Source organism: Podospora pseudoanserina (assembly GCF_035222485.1).
Source record: "Podospora pseudoanserina strain CBS 124.78 chromosome 7 map unlocalized CBS124.78p_7.2, whole genome shotgun sequence".
Taxonomy (NCBI): Eukaryota; Fungi; Ascomycota; class Sordariomycetes; order Sordariales; family Podosporaceae; genus Podospora; species Podospora pseudoanserina.
Genome location: NW_026946672.1, coordinates 916,332 through 934,449, shown reverse-complemented (window position 1 = coordinate 934,449; position 18,118 = coordinate 916,332). Strand labels below are relative to the sequence as shown.

The window sequence follows — 18,118 nt, the reverse complement described above, 5'->3', positions numbered from 1 at the left end:
ACGCACACACATTGCACACACGCACACAAAAAATGAGCTTGTTGTAGTTATGGTGGGGTTTAGTTTCTTTTTTTTCGGTTTTTTTTTTTCGCTGTTTTTGTTATGAGCGTTTGGGGCTGTTTTCTTTTTTCTTTTTTACCCCCTGAAATATATGGATGGCTACACGTTGTCAAGGTTAGGTACTAGGTTGTTTTGCGGTGGTGGTAGTTGTGGTTGTGGTGGTGGGAAAGGTTATTTATATATCCTATATATCTTATCTGTCTGATTTTGTTTCCTCTCTTTTACGACATCACTCTAAAAAAATGATGATAACTCTTTCTTCTTTCACTGATACAAGTCCGGTTTGAATTGTTTCATGATGTCATTATACATTATTCTGAGTAAGCTACGAAACTAAGTGTTGAGGATAGTTTGGGATTGTGTGACCCAGCAAGAAGAGGTTGTTTGGTTGTTGATCACCTCAGCCCGAAACGCGAGCTGAAGTTAGCAAGCGGCGCTGTGCGAACTGGGGCGTCGACTGTTTGGGTGAGCCTGAAGGAGAAAAAGTTAGCATAAGCTAGGAAACAAAAAAGAGAGGTGAAACGTACTTCTCCAACAAGATAGGTCCATTCATGGCATCCACCCGACCAAACTTCTTGTTGCGGATGGAAATATCAAAGAACTCGTCGTGGTTCTCCGTCTGCATGAGCGCCACCGTCTGCTGCAGCTCGTCCAGGTTCTGCTCCAGCATGAACGCGTTCTCAAGGCCCCCGACGAATTTCGAGAGGTGCTGGACGTCCAAGGCCATGGCAGCCACGCCATTGGGGTTGATCTTTTTGACGTCGGGAGATAATGGCAGGGCCTAGGTGACAATACCAAGTTAGACCTGTGTTAGATGGGAAGTGATGTGTATATGGCAAGCGCTTACCAAGATCTTATTTGCCGCATGACTCAACGCATCAAAGTAAATGAGCTCCTTGATCTCCCTCGGAAGACCCAGCAAAGTCGAGTTCATAATGTTAGACAGGTACCTAGTCAATGTCTGCATGTAATTGCTCGTCTCCTTGGGCGGGGTTGTGGCTGTCCAGTCATAGTCCGAGGTGTCCACCAAGTCATCGATTTTGGAGTTGACGAGCTCAAAGATGCGCTTTTCAGCGGCTTTCTTGTTGTTTCTGAACGCCTCAGTCGCCTTGAGTGTGATCGGTCCACCAGCCGATGTGGATGATCGTTCCCGGATCAGGATCTGCTCCAGTACCTGGCAAGCTGTCTCAAAGTGCTCGAGGTTGATCAAAATCTGCACGATCTGTCCTAGATACTGCGAGTTCAGCCGTTCAACAAGAGACTGGCAGACGATATCGGTCAAAAGCTCATCGAGAGACTAGAGGTATGGTCAGTACGCCCACCCATGGAGATCAGAAAGAGATATGACAAACCTTCCGTAGCGTCTCATCAACCACATTCGGGTTGTGAAAGTGCTCCGATGTAAAAATCAAGAACTGATTCAACAGATTCCTAATATCTATGCAGCACAAGGGATACATCTGTGAGAATGGCAGCACGCAAGGGAAGCTGGCCCAATTAGAACAAGCGATGACTTACAAACACATCCTGTAGAAAACGGTCGGGATACGTACACAAGCTCTTCTTCTGGTTTGTCGTCAACAAACCAGGTCACGTCGACGACCTTTTGGTATTCGTCGCGTGTGTTGATGGCCATAGGCATGTAATCGTCCGTGGACACGATCTAGTGAAAGTTGTCAGTATCAACTAGAGACGAGTTACGACGAAAAGCGGGCTTACCTCTTGGAAGTCCTCGCCGAAGCGACGGCGGAGAAGCTCAGCGTATTTGTAGAATAGGGTGAGCTGGAAGTTGTTCATCATGGTGACGGAGTATCCCCAACTCTAATGCTTGTCAACGAATGTTCAGATACAAGATGTAAGGAGCCACATACCTCCATGGTCTCAATGAAAAGAGCAATGTTCATCTTGATTTTGACCAGCAAATCTGCATCGTTGACCTCCTGTAACGACTTGGCGATCACTCGTATAGCGATTTGGCACATGGAATCCCAGAGCTCATCGACCTATCCGTCCTGTTAGAGAGAAAAACTACCAAGCTGTGGGAAAAGTCACTTACATCAATTGTTGACCTTATTGTGGGTGCTCGCATCACGGTCGCCTTCTCAATAATGGCAAATCCAGCAATGTTCTCCAAAAGCCCCATCAAGGTCTCGTCGTCACCCCCGGCAAAGATGTTTTCGGAACTTGAGGGCATTATCAGATCCTTTTGTTGTCGTCTCGTTGCTGCATACTCTACACGGAACTTGTCGACCTGACCGAGGGCATCGTGGGTATGCAAGGCTTTGTGTAACGGGGTGAAGTCAATCTGGTTCTCCTCGTTGTCGATTACGTCAAACTCATTACTTTCATCAAAGACCAGCTCGATGGCAGAATTCAACTTGAAATTCTTCAGATATTCATTGACTTCGGCGCGCTTCTTTTGCCTCTCCCGTCGCTGCTGTGTCGCGAAGAAGGCAATCTCGCCAAGAAGTTGGGACTTTTCTCGAACCTCCAGAAACCACTTGTTCAAATCTGCCATGACGGACTCGGAAATCGTCTTTTGAGATGCCGGGATAGACCGTTGAATCATGTCGGCAAGCTTGTACTGCGTCGCATACTTGTTCTGGATGGTGGGGATCAAGTGTTCGTTCTGCAGGTCCTCCAACGACTTGAGGGCACGATGATATTCCTTCTTCCGGATAAGTTCGTGCGCATTATTGACAGCGCGCAATATCTTGAGCGATTCCTCCAGAGCGTTTGATACATCCGTGATATTCTGCCTGACCCCGCGCGTGTTGACCAGCGCCTGCTTTTGCTCGGCCAACTTCTCGGTGCTGGCCTGGATGGACTGGTTGAGGTCCAAAATTTCGGCTGTCAAAGCCACAGTACCCTCGCGCACCTTTTGTAGTTGATTGACGGATCCCAGGAACTCCTCATGCTTCGTCAACCCGATCTGCTCGATGTCGCCTTCGCGGTCCTCGGCATACTGCGACAAGCTCTGGGCGAGGGATCCGATTCGGCTGCTCGTTGTCGCATCTTTCAACACTGGTATCAGTTGATCGAGGAAATCCGAGTCGGAGGGCGCGAGGATGATCTATAAAAGAAGTCAGTATTTCAGGTCTACGAAAGTGCTCTAATGCTGCTGGCGATTCCCGATTGCTGGAAGCGACGGACCTGAGCTACAGCCGAGTCGTAATCATCCCACGTTTGGGCTTTTCTCGGCATTTTGAATGATGGAGCATCAAGCTCCTCCAGCTATCGGTTTCGATGATATCCTGGGTCTTCGCTGATCACTGGTCATGAACGCACGGCGTTGAAGGCATCTTGCGCAGCAGCAACATACATGCTTTGTTCGGTCAGCGTGCCCCTCGTTGGGGCGCCAGTGGTCTGTGCTGCGACAGCTGGCCAGGGAGCTGCTTCCAGATACGGCCCGTGCGCCTACTCCTTAGAAGGAGCAACACCAAACTCATTGCTTTTCAGGCGCAATAGCACCACCGATGGAGTGCCACATCCTCAAAATCTAAGTATGAACTTAGAATATGGGAAGAGATATTCTTTTACCACAAGTTTCAGACCCGACTTTGTCGTGGTCCTGATGGATCGAATCTCCCTTGGTTGCTAGGTGCCAAGCATCAACCCCTATTAACCCCTTTATGGCACCAAGATGGATTCAAAGATTACACTTCCCTCTTTCTCTTCAACATTATGTTAGGATGTAATATATTAAGCTTCTCACGTTTCTGTCATTATATTATGCTTAAAAGTCATTTTTGACATAGCTAGTACTGAACATAAATGACCTCACTGCCCTTCTTGATTCAAACTACACAAGATGTTGGTATGATTTTTGTCGGAGCTTTGCACAACAGATCTATATCCTATTCCAAAGCTGTTTTCCGTCCGTCCGAGCTAGTCAAGTATGGCGCGGCTCGGACGGTTTTTCAAGTCTTAGATAATAGTGTAAAGCTAACTCTAGGTTGTGTAACTGTATGTCGATGATAAGCAAGCGCTGCCAGTGGAATGCCTATTTGAATGCGACTGTGCCATGTCCAAGCTCTAATTCCCGGGGCTATGATCACAAAGAAGAGACTATAGGCGGTTTCAGTTAGACTACAAGGCGACTGTTCCATGGCAAACTTAGATGAGGTCTTGCGAAGTACCTGTCATATCTATCCGAAAACCATCACTTGTCTGTCAGCAGGTAGACGAATAAATTCGAAATTCTCGGAAATCGGTTCTTTTCCATTCAGTGCCTCAAAGGTTATCTCGCGCCGGTTAGTGACACTACCATCTACCAGCATTGTGAGACTAGTATCTTGGAGAGAGTATAGCTGCAAGTATACTTTAGGTACCTGGGGAGATGTGGGCAAGGCTTGACCATGTAGACCCAAAGCCAAAGGGATGGCAGGTATCAGGCTTCTTTACATCCCACCATCGCAGATACGCAGTAAAGCTTGCGTAGCTACCATGTTGGTAGGTCCCGAGTGTTGATACAGTGTGGCCCGGCCAGTGAAAGCTGTAAACACACACACCAACCTCAGGGGCACCTGAAATGTAACAAGGTAGCCTGATGGTCTGTTGTAAGATTTCACAGTTCTTTCTTTCCAAGCCTTCTTAGGTCTTTGCTTTCCTTTCTTTCCTTTGATTTCTGTGCTGACTACTTTTCCTTTGTGGCTCCTACTATGAATATGTAGCCAACTTCAGGGCACCGGTACTCTCTCGACTCTTCCCCCCTCCTCATCCTTCACCATATTTTTGTGACTGGACGGTTTTGCTCAAACATGAGTTCTGATAAGAAAGCACCATGGAGATTATTTTATCTATCTGGCCAACATAGTGTGGCATATTGCATTTGAGCAACCCCTTGTACTTTCTTGATTCTAAGAGCAACTGATAATCAAGGAGAGCAGCCCGAATGTTCCAATAACTTCTACAGGTTCGTCCGAAAAATATTCCGCGATAAAAAGCGCTGTTTATCTCACCTTGCTCTATCTAAGCGGCATTACATGGCATATTCCATCTAAACATCCTCTCGAACCTCTCGAATCCAGGAGCAACTGATAATCAAACACAACAGGCGGAATACTCCCATGACCTTCGCAGTTTTGTCCGAAAAGTATTTCACGATAAGAAGACACTAAAAGAATCATCACTGCTCTATCTACTCGCCATGACGTGGCATATCTACGTGAACCGTGCGTTGATCTAGTCTCTCAAGTATATAACATGGAGTTCAGTGCTAGGGTTTGACTCTTCCCTCAAAACAATATCAACAACCCAAGGGTGGCAATCTTGAGTATCGACATCGCATACACATCCGTGAGCCCACGGATAAGGTTTCAGCTGCCTTCGTCGTCCCTCAACTTACATTGAAATCTTTGGGCTTTCCATCCATTGTCAACAAAGTCGGCCTCCTATCCGACGTCGACCACGTCGCCGACCAGGGTAAGTAAACATTGCGCCTTGCATGGATACACACTTCCTTTGCAGGTAGCGTTTCCTTCATCAAGATATCGTTCACGATATCTCTTCTTCATCATTACCTCTTCGCTATTATCTTCCTCATGACACCGTTCTTCGCGGTAACATTCTTCAAGTTATCTTTTAGATTTCACCACTCTTCTTCACCACAACACCCATTTCTCTCACTTCTCTTCTTCACAATATCTTCCTTCTCCACAATCATCCTTCAAAACCCCCCTTCATACTTCCCTATTTGCCTGACACATGGAGTCAATGCATCAGTCACGTGTTGTTGCTTTGGCAAATCGTTACTTCCTTCCTATTGAACTGTTTTGTTTTTGCTAGTTGAAAGAGCGGCCTTTCCCTCCGAGGTTCTTTCACCCTCAAGCCTTCAGCCTGGAATCACTACGTAATCAGGCACCAAGTGGTCCTTCCCGATGATCCTGCCCTCACAATTCGGGTGGTGATTTCGTCTTCAGCCGCCAGAGCTGTGTTGTGATTCCGTCTTCGGCCGCCGGAGTGACTGCAGTCACTCCGGCTGAGGACGAAACACAGTTTCCAATCCTACGATCCCAAACGATAAAGTCATCTTGAACAATCGTTTGAGGCCGATTGTTTATCGTCTGGGGCTGAGTCGTTATTTCCCCCAGCCGCTCCTTCCATCTGCAAGCATAACTGTGTTTCTGCCTTAGGGTGATCCGACCACTCGTTCCTTCTTCATCCCAACTAATGACACCACTGACACTGCTCTTGCAGAGATTTTATCTCCACCGGTCTCCTGCCTGCTCTGTGCCTTTGGAATTCTTCCTGCCCTCCAACTCTTCTCCCTTTGACACTTCCTGCAAAGGGTTTTGGCTCAAGACCTCCACCGCCAGTTCCCTCTGCTTTGTCGTGTCCTTCGGACCATCGGATCTCTCGCTCACCTCCCTCGACAACGACCTTTGATTTTTCCAGGTCGTTACAATGGCACAGTCTCGTGACGGGACGTTCAATCCGTCCTCCCCTCATTCTTCGAGCGGCGCGGCGGATTCCTACAAACACGATGGTACCCCCGATACTCGTTTGACTGCCTTCTCACCCGATGACGGCTCGGCCAGATCGAACAAACTGTACGCCGGCATCACCGGCATGAGCCTCAACGGTCCCACCAACCACTCATTGTTTCATCAGAAGTCGACGGAGCACTTCGGTAATGTTGCTCCTGTGGCCGAAAAGGACCCGTTCATTTCCAGCAACGCGACCCCCTCCAAGTCGACATTGGACCAGAAGCTCTCTCCGACCGCTTCCGCCTTCAGGCCCTTGTCTGTCCCAGTGGTCGCTCATGGTTCCCTCAATGGACAACAGGGTCCCTCCAATGGCCCTCAGCAGAACTTTCGATCGCTGGCCAGCGCCGCCAGCCCTCTCTCTGGCCGTTTCAGCACTGAGCTAGGGATCACTCATTATGTCACTATCTTCTCTTCCACGGCTTCCGTAACCTTGTCAGAGGTCGAAACGTATCTTGAGGTTTGTCCCGTACTGACTATGCCTGATGAGTCGTAGATATCTAACAATATGTGTAGAAACTGAGTCAGTTTGGTTCACCTTGCCAGGGTAAGCGCGTCATCTTCGCGAAGGATGGGAGAGTTTATTTGTTTCTCTCCAACATTCGCGATGCCACCAACATTCACGAGAATGTTCAGCTCGGTTCCCAGGACTGGCGTGCCCAGTATATTACCGCGGCGGAGTTTCACCAGGTACGTGATGGCGTCAAGCTTCTGCCACTGGTCGGATATACGTGCTAACCTCATATCAGGCCCGCAATCCTGGTGAGAATCACCAGCAGGTTTCGGATGGCTTGCTCCGGGCTATCGCGTTCCCTCAAGAGAGCGCGAATTTTGACGTTTTCCACACCAACACTGTGGTCCGCACTCTCATGGAATCTCATGGTGAGGTCCTTGCCTTTCGCCAGCTATCCGGGACGAAAGACATTCCTTTCCACGCCACGGTTGAATTTTGTGACTGCGATGCCGCCATTACTGCCGCAGAGGCCCTCAATGGTCGCACTTTCAATGTAAGTCTACACTCTCTCGTCTCATCCGATCTATATGTGACTAACATCTAATCTCAGGGCGTTTACCTGAACTTGATTTCTGCCCTCCCCGACGCCACCTGCGGAGCCTACCAGCCTTTTGATGTGCATGCTCCCCGCGCTCCGAGAAGCCCGGTTCAGGACATGGCCAACCTGTTTCAGAGCATGGGTATCTCGAAGCCTTCTCATCATCAACAGATTGTGCCCTCTGGGCATCTTGCCCATTCGCCGGCCAGTGGGATGCAATTGCCCCATCAGCAGATGGCCATGTATCCCACTGTAGTCTATCACGGTATTCAGCACAGTTTGCCGGCTCGCTACGTTCTCGACCACACTCCCACACGCAGCCAGGGCATTTCTCCCATGAGTCCCATGACCCCGATGACTGGCGGCATGCCGGTCATGGCGCCGTTGTATACTCCGCCTAGCACTCCGTTAGCGTTTCACCATGGCGACTACGCTAGTCCCAGGGGCATGCAGCCCTATCGTATGGATGGTCGTCGTCAGAACGCCATGCGGGTCAATCGGTCCCCTTACTACAATGCCGCCGGCCATCACAACCATGTTGATGTCAACAAGATTCGGGATGGCATCGATGTCCGCACCACAGTCAGTATCTATCTCTTTGAAAAAAGAAAGTATCGTTTTCTAACACGTCATAGATTATGCTGCGAAACATTCCGAACAAGGTCGACCAAGCGATGTTGAAGAAGATTGTGGATGAGTCCAGCTGGGGCAAGTACGACTTCATGTACTTGCGAATCGACTTCGCCAACGACTGCAAGTATGTGCATCAAGCATTCCTTTCGGCGTGAGCCAGTTGCTGATGTTCTATAACAGTGTCGGCTATGCGTTCATCAACTTTGTTGACGTAAGTTTTTCTTTTCCATGCCGAGGCAAACCTGACACTGACCGAATTTGTAGCCGCTCGACATCATCGATGTATGTGATCCTCCATTAACTGGATATTGAAATTTTCTGACAGTGCCCTAGTTCGTCAATGCCCGTGGCAACCAACGTTGGAACTGCTTCAAGAGCGACAAGGTTGCCGAGATCTCATATGCCAGTAAGCTTTTCGAATTACTCTTCTGAGATGGATCGGCTGTTGACAATTTGCAGCTATCCAGGGCAAGGACTGCCTTGTCCAGAAGTTCCGCAACAGCTCTGTTATGCTGGAGGCCCCTCACTATCGCCCCAAGGTACGGTCGACTTTCTCTCCCATTTGAGTTTCGAGCTCTTATTGACCATCAGCAGCTTTACTTCACGCTCAATGGTCCCAGACCTGAGTTGGCTGGTGAAGAGGAGGCTTTCCCGGGCCCGGACAACCAGTCCAAGATGAAGAGGAGCTGTGAAAACGCTGAGCATGTTGGTGAGTTCGAGTCATTCTATCAGATGCAAGTTTGATATTGACACCATTTGTCCGCCACCAGGCCTCTTCACTCCCAATGCCGGCCAGCATTTTCGTGACGAGCAGCGCCGCCGCCGCTCTCAATACGACCGTGGAACCAGACTTGCTGCGCTTGAGGAGTACGACTACGACTCCCACATCCAGCAGCCTAGCCTCTACATGGGCTAATCAAGAACCAACTCGGCATCATTACCTACCAACCTTTCAGTCACCGAAGATTGGCGACACTCGGATATCCTTCCTTTGATCATCTTATTTTGATGATGTCATGAAGTTGCTTCTTATTTTGGTTCGCTTTGCTTTGCCATCTTTGACAAATCATCAAAGTTGATGATGATCTGAGGCGAGGAAATGGGATCAGTATCTGGTAATCGGTCATCATCTTTAGCGGGTGGTGTCTTGGGAGGAGAAACTGGGAACGGGTAATAGGCACTCTGAAGAGGCGGTGCATCCTTACAGGCAATCGCGATGGTTTGAGCGGGAAGATTGGGCTAGTCACAGAGGGTTTCTTGAAACCTTGGTGGTCTAGGAAAGGTCGATCGTCCGATACCACAGCGTGTTGTTTCTTTTGGCAGCGGAATCAAGAACGAACTGTGCTGTGCCCAAGTTCATATAGATTTTAAACAGTGTTGCTTTACTCTATTACGTGATTCCTGCTGTTCATGTCTTGGCTATCGCTGTGGATGTCGTGGTGGGCTTGAGTCTTGGTGGAATCCAGGTGACGAAATGTTCATACCACGCAGAAAAGAGTTGTTTTTGCTTCTTGTGCGAAAGGATATCACGGGTAATTACGATGCTGCTAGATACAAAATACTTTCGTAACAATCATTATTATGTACATGCTCAGTTTGGACCGTCTGGCAACGCAGGAAGCGGCTTCCTAGCCCCCCTCCTGTCTTGTGACACGTTCTCTTGGTCGTCCTCTTCGTCTTCCGATTCTTGTCCTTCAACCTCTGGTGACGACGGCGTCCTTTCCTTCCCACCATCCTCCCCATTCGTCTCGATGGACGAGACCTCATGGTAGTCCGTCGACGACAGCGACAAGAGCGACGAGGTAGACGGCTGGTGAAGCTGCTGCTGCCTCCTCCTCCGCTGCGTGGCCGTCTCTCCGGGTGACGGCGAGGGCGACGGTGAAGAAGAGGGTGACTCCTCCCTTATCCCCTCCAGCAGCGGCTGCAACTTGTTGTTGTTATTACTACCCAGCTCATCCTGGTCATCAGGGGGAGAGCCGTGATTAGAGATGTGAATAGCTGGTGTCCCTTCCCGACTCGACTCTGGAGTTAAAGGCGGGATCATTGGGAGTGATTTCTCCCTATGAGCTGGAGCAGGTCGTTTATGAATGCCGGTAGGGGAGTAAATCTGTCTCGGGAGCGCAGACGCCGCAAGAGTAGCAGCAGACGACGACGAGGCGGATGGTGGTGAAGGGGAAAAGGTCATCCTGTGGTGAATAGAATCAAAATGACTACTCCCCGGCACGGGGGAGATAGGTGGTGGGGAGGCAGTTTCGGACCTGGCACCGTTGGACATGAACCCTGCTGCGTATCGCCGGTAATATGCCGCTGCCGCGGAGGACGGGTCACGGGATAGCGATGGGGGCAGGAAGGATGAGTCGCTACCGCCGCGGTTGGTGAAGATAACGAGAACCAGACAGGATAATATCAGCACTGACTGGAAGATCGCCATGCGCTTTTGAAACACCACCTCATCGGCGAGGACGTTGAGGCGGGTGGTGAGGGCGACGATTTGGCGGTCGGATTGTTCTCTCTGCGTTTCCAGGGCGATGACGGTCGACTGCCACATTTGGTCGTACTGGGTCCTGACGTGGCGGAGCTCGGAAAAGACGGTTTGGTTGAGGGTGTTAAGAAAGGAGTCCACCCGGGTGAGCTGTTTGCGCTCCATGGTGCGGAGGACTTCTTGGAGGAAGCGGGATTGCTCTTCTATGTACTGGAGGGAGAGGGAGGTGTTGGATTCGAGGTGTTGGAGGCGCTTGTTCACTTGTTTGAAGAATGATTCTTGGACGGTGGGGGAGGAGGAGGGATGCCCTGAGGTGGGAGTTGTCTTGCTGCGGGTTGCGTTGGAGGGTTTTTCGCCTTCTTTGCCTGGGGGTTTTGCTGAGCCTTGAGATAGGGTGGTGTCGGGGGAGGTGTCACTGGCACGGTTTGGCGGCTTCTTTTGGTTATCCTGGTGGTTTCCCGTGTTGGCATTGTCACCGCTATCTGGCTGAGGTGGAGGGTTGGATGCTGGGGGTGCAGCGTTTGGTTGGCCTTGACCAGTGGCCGTGTCTCCTGTCACCGGAGAGGGGAAGATCTTTTCGGCCTTTGGTGTCTCCTTGGCCTTGTCTGCTGGTACTGCCTTTTCGGCCCCGGCGTCAGCTTTGGGAGTTGAGTTGTTGTGTTTTTCAGCACCGTCTGGTCCCGAAGCAGGTGTCGGATCACTTGTCGTAGTCGAACGCATTGCGCAGGTCTCAAGCACAAAGTGGCTGTCGTATGGTTGCCAGGGAGACGAGCCTGTATCAATGGCTATTGTATCTGGAGAAGCCTCCTTTGTATCGTTGGCCTGCTCACTCTCCATGACCGAAGCCGGCTCTAAAGGGGGCTCTTGGATCTCGGGAACAACCTCCTGAGTAGGAGACCCTTCGATCTGCTCCGGCTCATCATCCTCTCTGGGCTCTTTCCAACTATCCAACATCCTCGTTCCATGAACACGTAGCAGTGAGACTGGGCAATAATACTCGTTTCCATAGTGGCTCAGAAACTCGATACGGATGTACTTGGTGTAGATCTGAGGATGCTCAACCAGAAAAGGCTGAATATCTCGAGCATTTCGAGCCTCAAAGGTGCCCAAGTCCACCCACTTGTCCAACTTCACGGGGTATCGATCACTGGCGCTGACCCGGAACTTTCGAATCATGCTGGAAAAGAACTCAAAATTCGCCAAGACGACTGTGTCAACAAGGATATCATCACTCAGCTCGACAATGACAAACTTGTTTTTCCGATGGCACTCGAGTAGCATATATGTGTCCTTGTTTTCCACCAGGATGGCCTTAGCGTTCTTAGCACCAGGGCTTGTTTTGAGGATAGTAGCACCCGCATCGAATGATGAGAACGAGAACCTCTCCTTGCATGTCTTTCCAGCGTCCTTACTCCGGTAGTATGGTGTTTTGTTATCGTCATAGAGGATTTGTTCTTCCTGTACCTCTTTGCTGGCTTCAGCCACAGCATCCCCAGAAGAGGAGGACGTGATCTCGGTGACTTTCTCCGTGAGGGCGTCAAAGTCCAGTATTTCCCCATCGTTGCCCAAACTATCCATGTTGTCGTTGTTGAGTCCCGGTTCACGGTCGGGCTTGTGGTGATCTCCGTGGTGTTGTTTTTGTGCCTTCTTGATGTTGGCGGGATCCTGGCCTGACTTGCGCAGCATCATCTCTTTCCACTCTTCAAATGACATGAAGGCCACCGATTCCTCTTCCTCCTTTTGTTCGGTAACGGCTGCCTGCTCTTGCTGTGTCGCATTATCGACAACTGATGTGATACTGACAGTGACCGTTTCGGCAGCTGTGCTTTCGACGACGGCTGTAGCGGCCGGTTTTGGGCTCGTCCATGCTGAGCGCAAGCATTGTTGCGGGAGGGTATGTGTGATGTAGTTGATAGTCTTGAATTCGCAGACTCCGGGGGAAGTGACAGATAGAGCTGCCGTCGCGGGCGCCGTGGGTGTCGTGACTATCGCCGTCGTCGTTACGGATGGGGCCGTTACGGCTGGCGTTTCGGAAATAGATCCACTGGAGACAACAGCTGTTGCGTAGAGTCCCAGCAACACTAGTCCCAGTGCAGGTGAAATTCTCCAAGGTGTTGGTGAAGATCGCATACTGGGCTTCCTTCAAGTGGTCGATGCGCCGGAAGCTCGCTTATCCATGGCGTCCAGTGATGGCACTCGAAAATGAATTCGAGGAAACGTGGCTGGCGCGTCTTTGTTGGGTATACTGTATCGTCTCGTGGCTTCTCACTCGCTTGGTCCCAATTCCGTCAACAGTGAATTGGCAGGCTCAGACTTGTCTACCATGTCGTGAAAAAAAAGGGCGAGGCGGGTTCGACACTTGCCAGGTTGGCTTTCGTCACTGGCGCTGGGCAGGGAAACAGAACAGCCTGGAGCATTGCACTTGCAGGGGCTGAGGCCCTGACAGGCTGGGGTCTGCCGGCCGGGAGTTGTGAAAGTGAGGGTTGGGGTTGGAAGTGTGTTGTTAAATCCTCTTATGCCGAGCACTTCCAAACTTGGAGTCAGACTGAACTTCCTCTATCAGACGGAAGTTTCTTTATCTCAGACGGGAGTTTCTTTTATCAGACAGAATTTTCTCTATCTACGACGAAGAGTTTGCTCTCACTCGTCTCCTTCCAAAAAAACTTCCTGCTCCTCTGTGCAATGAAGTTGCTCCCACCTCCACTCTTCAACAAGCACTCCACTTGACAGCTTGGACAGGCCCTCCCCGACAACAAAAAAGCAAGAGCTCCAAAACGGCGAGCTGGCATTGGTCGGCCGCGCTAGCTCTGATATCAGGCTAAATTCCCCCATCAGACGAGGCTGCCGCCTGTTCCCATGATGCGCTGCCCCGCCATCCGCTACAGGCGCGAGGGAAGCTCTGGGGGGAAAAGCTCCCCGCGAGATCAGCTACCACTCATGACGACCATGCCCCACGTCGATCTGTTTTGCCGGGAAGAAATAAAAGAATCATGATCAGTTGTTTTCCTCTCTCCTCCTACTGCTGTTAGTTTCTCAGAGACATTGGGTGATTATCGTGTGAACTGCGTCCAAATTACCCCGCGGTGTTGAACATAGAGCTTGACGACTTACACCATGACCGACAACGGACCCCTTTACCTGGGGTTTGACCTCTCAACCCAACAGCTCAAAGGTACACCCAAACTTTCCAGGACCTCTTCTCTGGCCAAAACTAACCTCCCAAAGCCATCGTCATCCAATCCGACCTCTCCATCGTCTCCTCCGCCAAAGTCGACTTCGACCAGGACTTTGGCGCCAAATACAAGATCAAAAAGGGCGTCCTCGTCAACGAACAAGAAGGCGAGGTCTTTGCCCCCGTAGCCCTCTGGCTCGAGTCCCTCGACCTTGTCCTCCAGCGTCTCCAAGAGCAAAACACACCCCTGAACTGCATCAAGGGCATCAGCGGCTCCTGCCAACAACACGGTAGCGTCTACTGGAGCCATGAAGCCGAGCAGCTCCTCGGCGGTTTAACCGCGGACAAGTCCCTCGTTGACCAACTCGCGGGAGCCTTCTCACACCCCTTCGCCCCCAACTGGCAAGATCACAGCACCCAGCATGAGTGCGACAAGTTTGAGGAGACAATGGGGACGGCAGAGAGGTTGGCTCAGGCCACGGGGAGCGCGGCGCATCATGTTTGTTCACCCCCTCCAATCCCTTTTCTTACATCTAACTAATGGTGATATATGTAAACAGCGCTTCACCGGCACCCAAATCATGCGCCTCCGCCACAAGCTCCCCCAAATGTACACCTCCACCTCCCGCATCTCCCTCGTCTCCTCCTTCCTCGCCTCCCTCTTCCTCGGCTCCATCGCGCCCATGGACATCTCCGACGTCTGCGGGATGAACCTCTGGGACATCCCCTCCAACACCTGGTCATCCCCCCTTCTCGACCTCGCCTCGGGTGGCTCGCCCGATGACCTCAGAGCTAAACTCGGCGAGGTAAGACAAGACGGCGGCGGCAGCATGGGCAATGTGTCCTCTTATTTCGTAAACAAGTACAACTTCTCCCCCGACTGCGGGGTGGCCCCTTTTACGGGTGACAACCCCGCCACGATTCTGGCCTTGCCGTTGAGGCCGCTGGATGCGATTGTCAGTCTGGGGACTAGCACGACATTCTTGATGAGCACGCCGGTTTACAAGCCGGATCCGAGCTATCACTTTTTTAATCACCCGACCACGCCGGGGCAGTACATGTTTATGTTGTGCTACAAGAATGGGGGTTTGGCTAGAGAAAAAGTGCGTGACGTACTACCTAGTTCTGAGTCTGGAGATGTCTGGGAGAACTTTAACAAGCACGCGCTCGAGACAGCGCCGTTGGATGTGCGAAAGGAGGGGGATAGGGCAAAGCTGGGGTTGTACTTTTACCTGCCCGAGATTGTACCGAACATCAAGGCTGGTACGTGGAGGTACACATGTGACGCCAACTCGGGGGAGGGGTTGGAGGAGGTGAAGGAGCCCTGGGCCAAGGAGACGGACGCGAGGGCGATTATTGAGAGTCAGGCTTTGAGCATGAGGTTGAGGAGTCAGAAGTTGGTGACGGCGCCGAGGGAGGGGTTGCCGGCGCAGCCAGGGAGGGTTTATTTGGTTGGAGGGGGGAGTTTGAACCCTGCTATTACGCGGGTGCTGGGGATGTGCTGGGGAGCGGATGGGGTTTACAAGTTGGATGTCGGGGAATGCGTGCGCGTTGGGGGGTGCGTATAAGGCTGTTTGGGCGTTTGAGAGGGGGGATGGGGAGGCGTTTGATGAGTTGATTGGGAAGAGGTGGAAGGAGGAGGGGGCGATTCAGAGGGTGGATGAGGGTTACAAAAAGGGGGTGTTTGAAAAGTATGGGAATGTGTTGGGAGCTTTTGAGAAGATGGAGGAGGAGATTCTGAAAGTTGCGAAGAATACGTAGTAAGGTTGGGTGAATGGGTAGAAACTAAAATGGTTCCTCTTTCATACCGCTGGTCGGTGATAAGCCATATGCAGGTACGGAACTATTGAGCTGTGGTAACACAGTGATGGTGGCTTGTTTTCTATACGAATGCGTTCATTATGACTGGCTGGAAAACTAAACCAACTTGATAACTCTCGTGAGCTTCAATGCCCTCTCAACAAACTACACGCCACTACCATACGAAACCTCTTCAACGTTCAACCGTCGCCAAGCAGTGGATGCTGCGGACTATTCACCTCCGACGTCACCGCCGCGGGGTTGCTCGACAGGGGAGTGCCACTCAGTTCACTGTCTACCAGACCTTCCGGAATGCAGCGAACCCCTGAGCAAGATCCCCATAAAACATGGCGCGCGGTCCAGAAAGCCATGATTTGATGCTGCTCCTCGGACCAGTCTCATATTTAGACTGCTTGGTCTTTTGCGTGTTCTTGGCTCCCCAGCTGATATGGCACGTTGGATTCTTCGAGACAGTCTGGTGCGTGCTTCAAGCACTGCCGTTCTTTTGTAAGTTGGCCGAATTCTCACTTCAAGGTAATTTGCTGAATAGAACAAGCGGTGAAGCTACCTGTTGGGCTTATGAGAGAAAGATACTTTTTACCTCCTGAAAATCAGTCTCTGTTCGTCCAGAAGGCCTCATCGTTTGAGGATTTTGTGATTCGCTGTGTCCGGTACGCATTCGAACATGTCCCTGCAAAAATCGGTAGGGTCTTCTTCTCCAAGGAGGTTGCGCTTCCGTTTATGCAGTTCCGGCTGTTGCGACATGGCTATTTTAGGTGTCCTGTTCCGTGGAGGGAACATCGCGAGGTTAGTAGCTTGCGGGCTAGATGTTAGGTTACCTGTACGGCTGGCTGACTGTGAAGAAGGAGTCCTTCCATGGCATCTGGCTGATCAAAAATCCGGAAGAGAAGCCCGACTTTGTGCTATTCTACGCTCATGGTAAGGGCCCAATGATGGTGAAACTCGTCGATGATACACCATACTGATGTCGTTAGGTGGTGGATTTTCGATGGGGTCGTCGTACTTCTATCTTGAATTTCTCCTGACCTGGTTATCGGAGCTGGAGGCTCTGGGCTACAGTAACCCGGCCATATTTGCGTTGGAGTACACACTAGTGCCAGACGCTGCATTTCCAACCCAGCTCAACGAGGCTGTACGGGGCTACGAGCATGTGCTGAAGGTGGTGCAAGATCCCTCACTCGTCTGTGTCAGTGGTGATTCTGCAGGTGCGACTCTGATCCTCAGTTTGCTGCTGCATCTAGGTAGCCAAGAGGCAAACGGCATCGGGTATGGGCGTCGACTCCCGGTGCCTGCCTTGGCCGTCCTCATTTCGCCGTGGGTGACGCTCGTTTCCACACGGCACCGGAATACCGTCAGCGACTATCTTGACGTGAAACAACTGCATCAGTACGGAATGCAGTTTGCAGGCGGGAAAATGCCAGAGAAAGAGCCGTTGGTATCGCCGGGGTGCTGCAAAGACATGAGTTTGTGGAAGCGGTCTTCCCCGTCAAAGGGGATTTATATAACGTATGGCACCGAGGAGGTGTTTGCCTCGGAAATCGAAGACTTCATCGGTACCGTGCAGGAGACGGTCGTTGTCAAGAGCGAAGCTGCTGTCGGCGGCATTCACGCCTGGCCCGTTGCCTCATTATTCCTTTCGAGCAATATAAATGAGCGACTTGGTGGACTGAGAACTATAAGCAAGGAGATTAGACAGTGTATTCCTTGAGGAGGCAGCAGTTGCTGTAACAGTTGCTAGAGCGGACGTTCTGTCAGATTAGATCAAGTTATTTTGGGCCATCATGGACTTGAGCAGCGATGACCCCAGAGCCAGAGACTCGGTTTCTTCGATGCCCCGTTCAACGTCTTTGGCTATTGTGTTTGCTCATTGATGGTCATCATGAACGCCGGGACTAGGTGTGAACAAGGTGAGGAGAGATAACTAACCTTTCAAGAAGCTGGCGTCGTAATGGCAACTGGCCGTTTGAGTCAAAAGTTGGACGGAGCATCAAAGAGACGTCAACCGAGAAATGAAAACGAATTCAGAAACGCCGTTCTGATACCTGCCCCACCTGGACCTGAAACCTACCTTGTTGTTGGACGCAAGGTGGGATGAGTGAGTGGCTGGATAAACCCGAAAGGTAGTCGCTGATGTCGTCGAGCACCTGGAATGTCGAGCAAAGAGGGCTCACCTCGTTTCAGAAGAATATATGGCAAGACTTCTTCTTCCTGACGGACCACAGCAGCCACTTGCTCAGAAACAGAGGCTCCCATGATCGACGATCCAGGGGAGCATGGCAGATTCTCAAGCGGTGATGCAGGGCAAACCGAAGATCTGCATGTTCGGAAAAATGGACTTGGGGCTGTGCTTGGGCTAAGCCTAATAGGGTTAGAGCTCACGCCTGGTGATTTGCTGACCGTGGGGCAGAAGCGG

General features: G+C 51.0%; 5 protein-coding genes across 5 annotated transcripts; 3 read left to right on the top strand and 2 right to left on the bottom strand.

Moving 5' to 3' along the window:
* Window positions 1–274: 274 nt before the first annotated feature.
* Window positions 275–3,390, bottom strand: SEC15 (Rab GTPase-binding exocyst subunit S15). The gene is made up of 9 exons (XM_062949904.1): window positions 3,214–3,390; window positions 2,117–3,133; window positions 1,932–2,063; window positions 1,780–1,881; window positions 1,614–1,723; window positions 1,413–1,548; window positions 908–1,357; window positions 588–841; window positions 275–531 (listed from the first exon to the last, which is right to left on the bottom strand). Exons 1-9 carry the CDS (start codon window positions 3,262–3,264, stop codon window positions 456–458), a joined length of 2,328 nt encoding a protein of 775 aa, XP_062796051.1. The 5' UTR covers window positions 3,265–3,390; the 3' UTR covers window positions 275–455.
* Window positions 3,391–5,866: 2,476 nt separating this feature from the next.
* On the top strand, window positions 5,867–9,608 carry QC764_702420 (uncharacterized protein). Its single transcript, XM_062949905.1, has 10 exons — window positions 5,867–7,005; window positions 7,074–7,235; window positions 7,295–7,552; window positions 7,610–8,179; window positions 8,233–8,354; window positions 8,411–8,516; window positions 8,564–8,636; window positions 8,690–8,769; window positions 8,822–8,939; window positions 9,001–9,608. Exons 1-10 carry the CDS (start codon window positions 6,466–6,468, stop codon window positions 9,144–9,146), a joined length of 2,175 nt encoding a protein of 724 aa, XP_062796050.1. The 5' UTR covers window positions 5,867–6,465; the 3' UTR covers window positions 9,147–9,608.
* Window positions 9,609–9,821: 213 nt separating this feature from the next.
* Window positions 9,822–12,842, bottom strand: QC764_702430 (uncharacterized protein; the record flags this gene model as incomplete). Its single annotated transcript, XM_062949906.1, has 1 exon — window positions 9,822–12,842. One exon carries the CDS (start codon window positions 12,840–12,842, stop codon window positions 9,822–9,824), a length of 3,021 nt encoding a protein of 1,006 aa, XP_062796049.1.
* Window positions 12,843–13,245: 403 nt separating this feature from the next.
* Window positions 13,246–15,452, top strand: QC764_702440 (uncharacterized protein; the record flags this gene model as incomplete). The annotated part of the gene is made up of 3 exons (XM_062949907.1): window positions 13,246–13,884; window positions 13,938–14,383; window positions 14,445–15,452. Exons 1-3 carry the CDS (start codon window positions 13,827–13,829, stop codon window positions 15,450–15,452), a joined length of 1,512 nt encoding a protein of 503 aa, XP_062796048.1. The 5' UTR covers window positions 13,246–13,826.
* Window positions 15,453–16,031: 579 nt separating this feature from the next.
* QC764_702450 (uncharacterized protein) lies at window positions 16,032–17,568 on the top strand (the record flags this gene model as incomplete). Its single annotated transcript, XM_062949908.1, has 4 exons — window positions 16,032–16,191; window positions 16,241–16,491; window positions 16,551–16,623; window positions 16,680–17,568. The coding sequence occupies 4 exons, from the start codon at window positions 16,032–16,034 to the stop codon at window positions 17,411–17,413; spliced, it is 1,218 nt and encodes a 405-aa protein (XP_062796047.1). The 3' UTR covers window positions 17,414–17,568.
* Window positions 17,569–18,118: the final 550 nt, after the last annotated feature.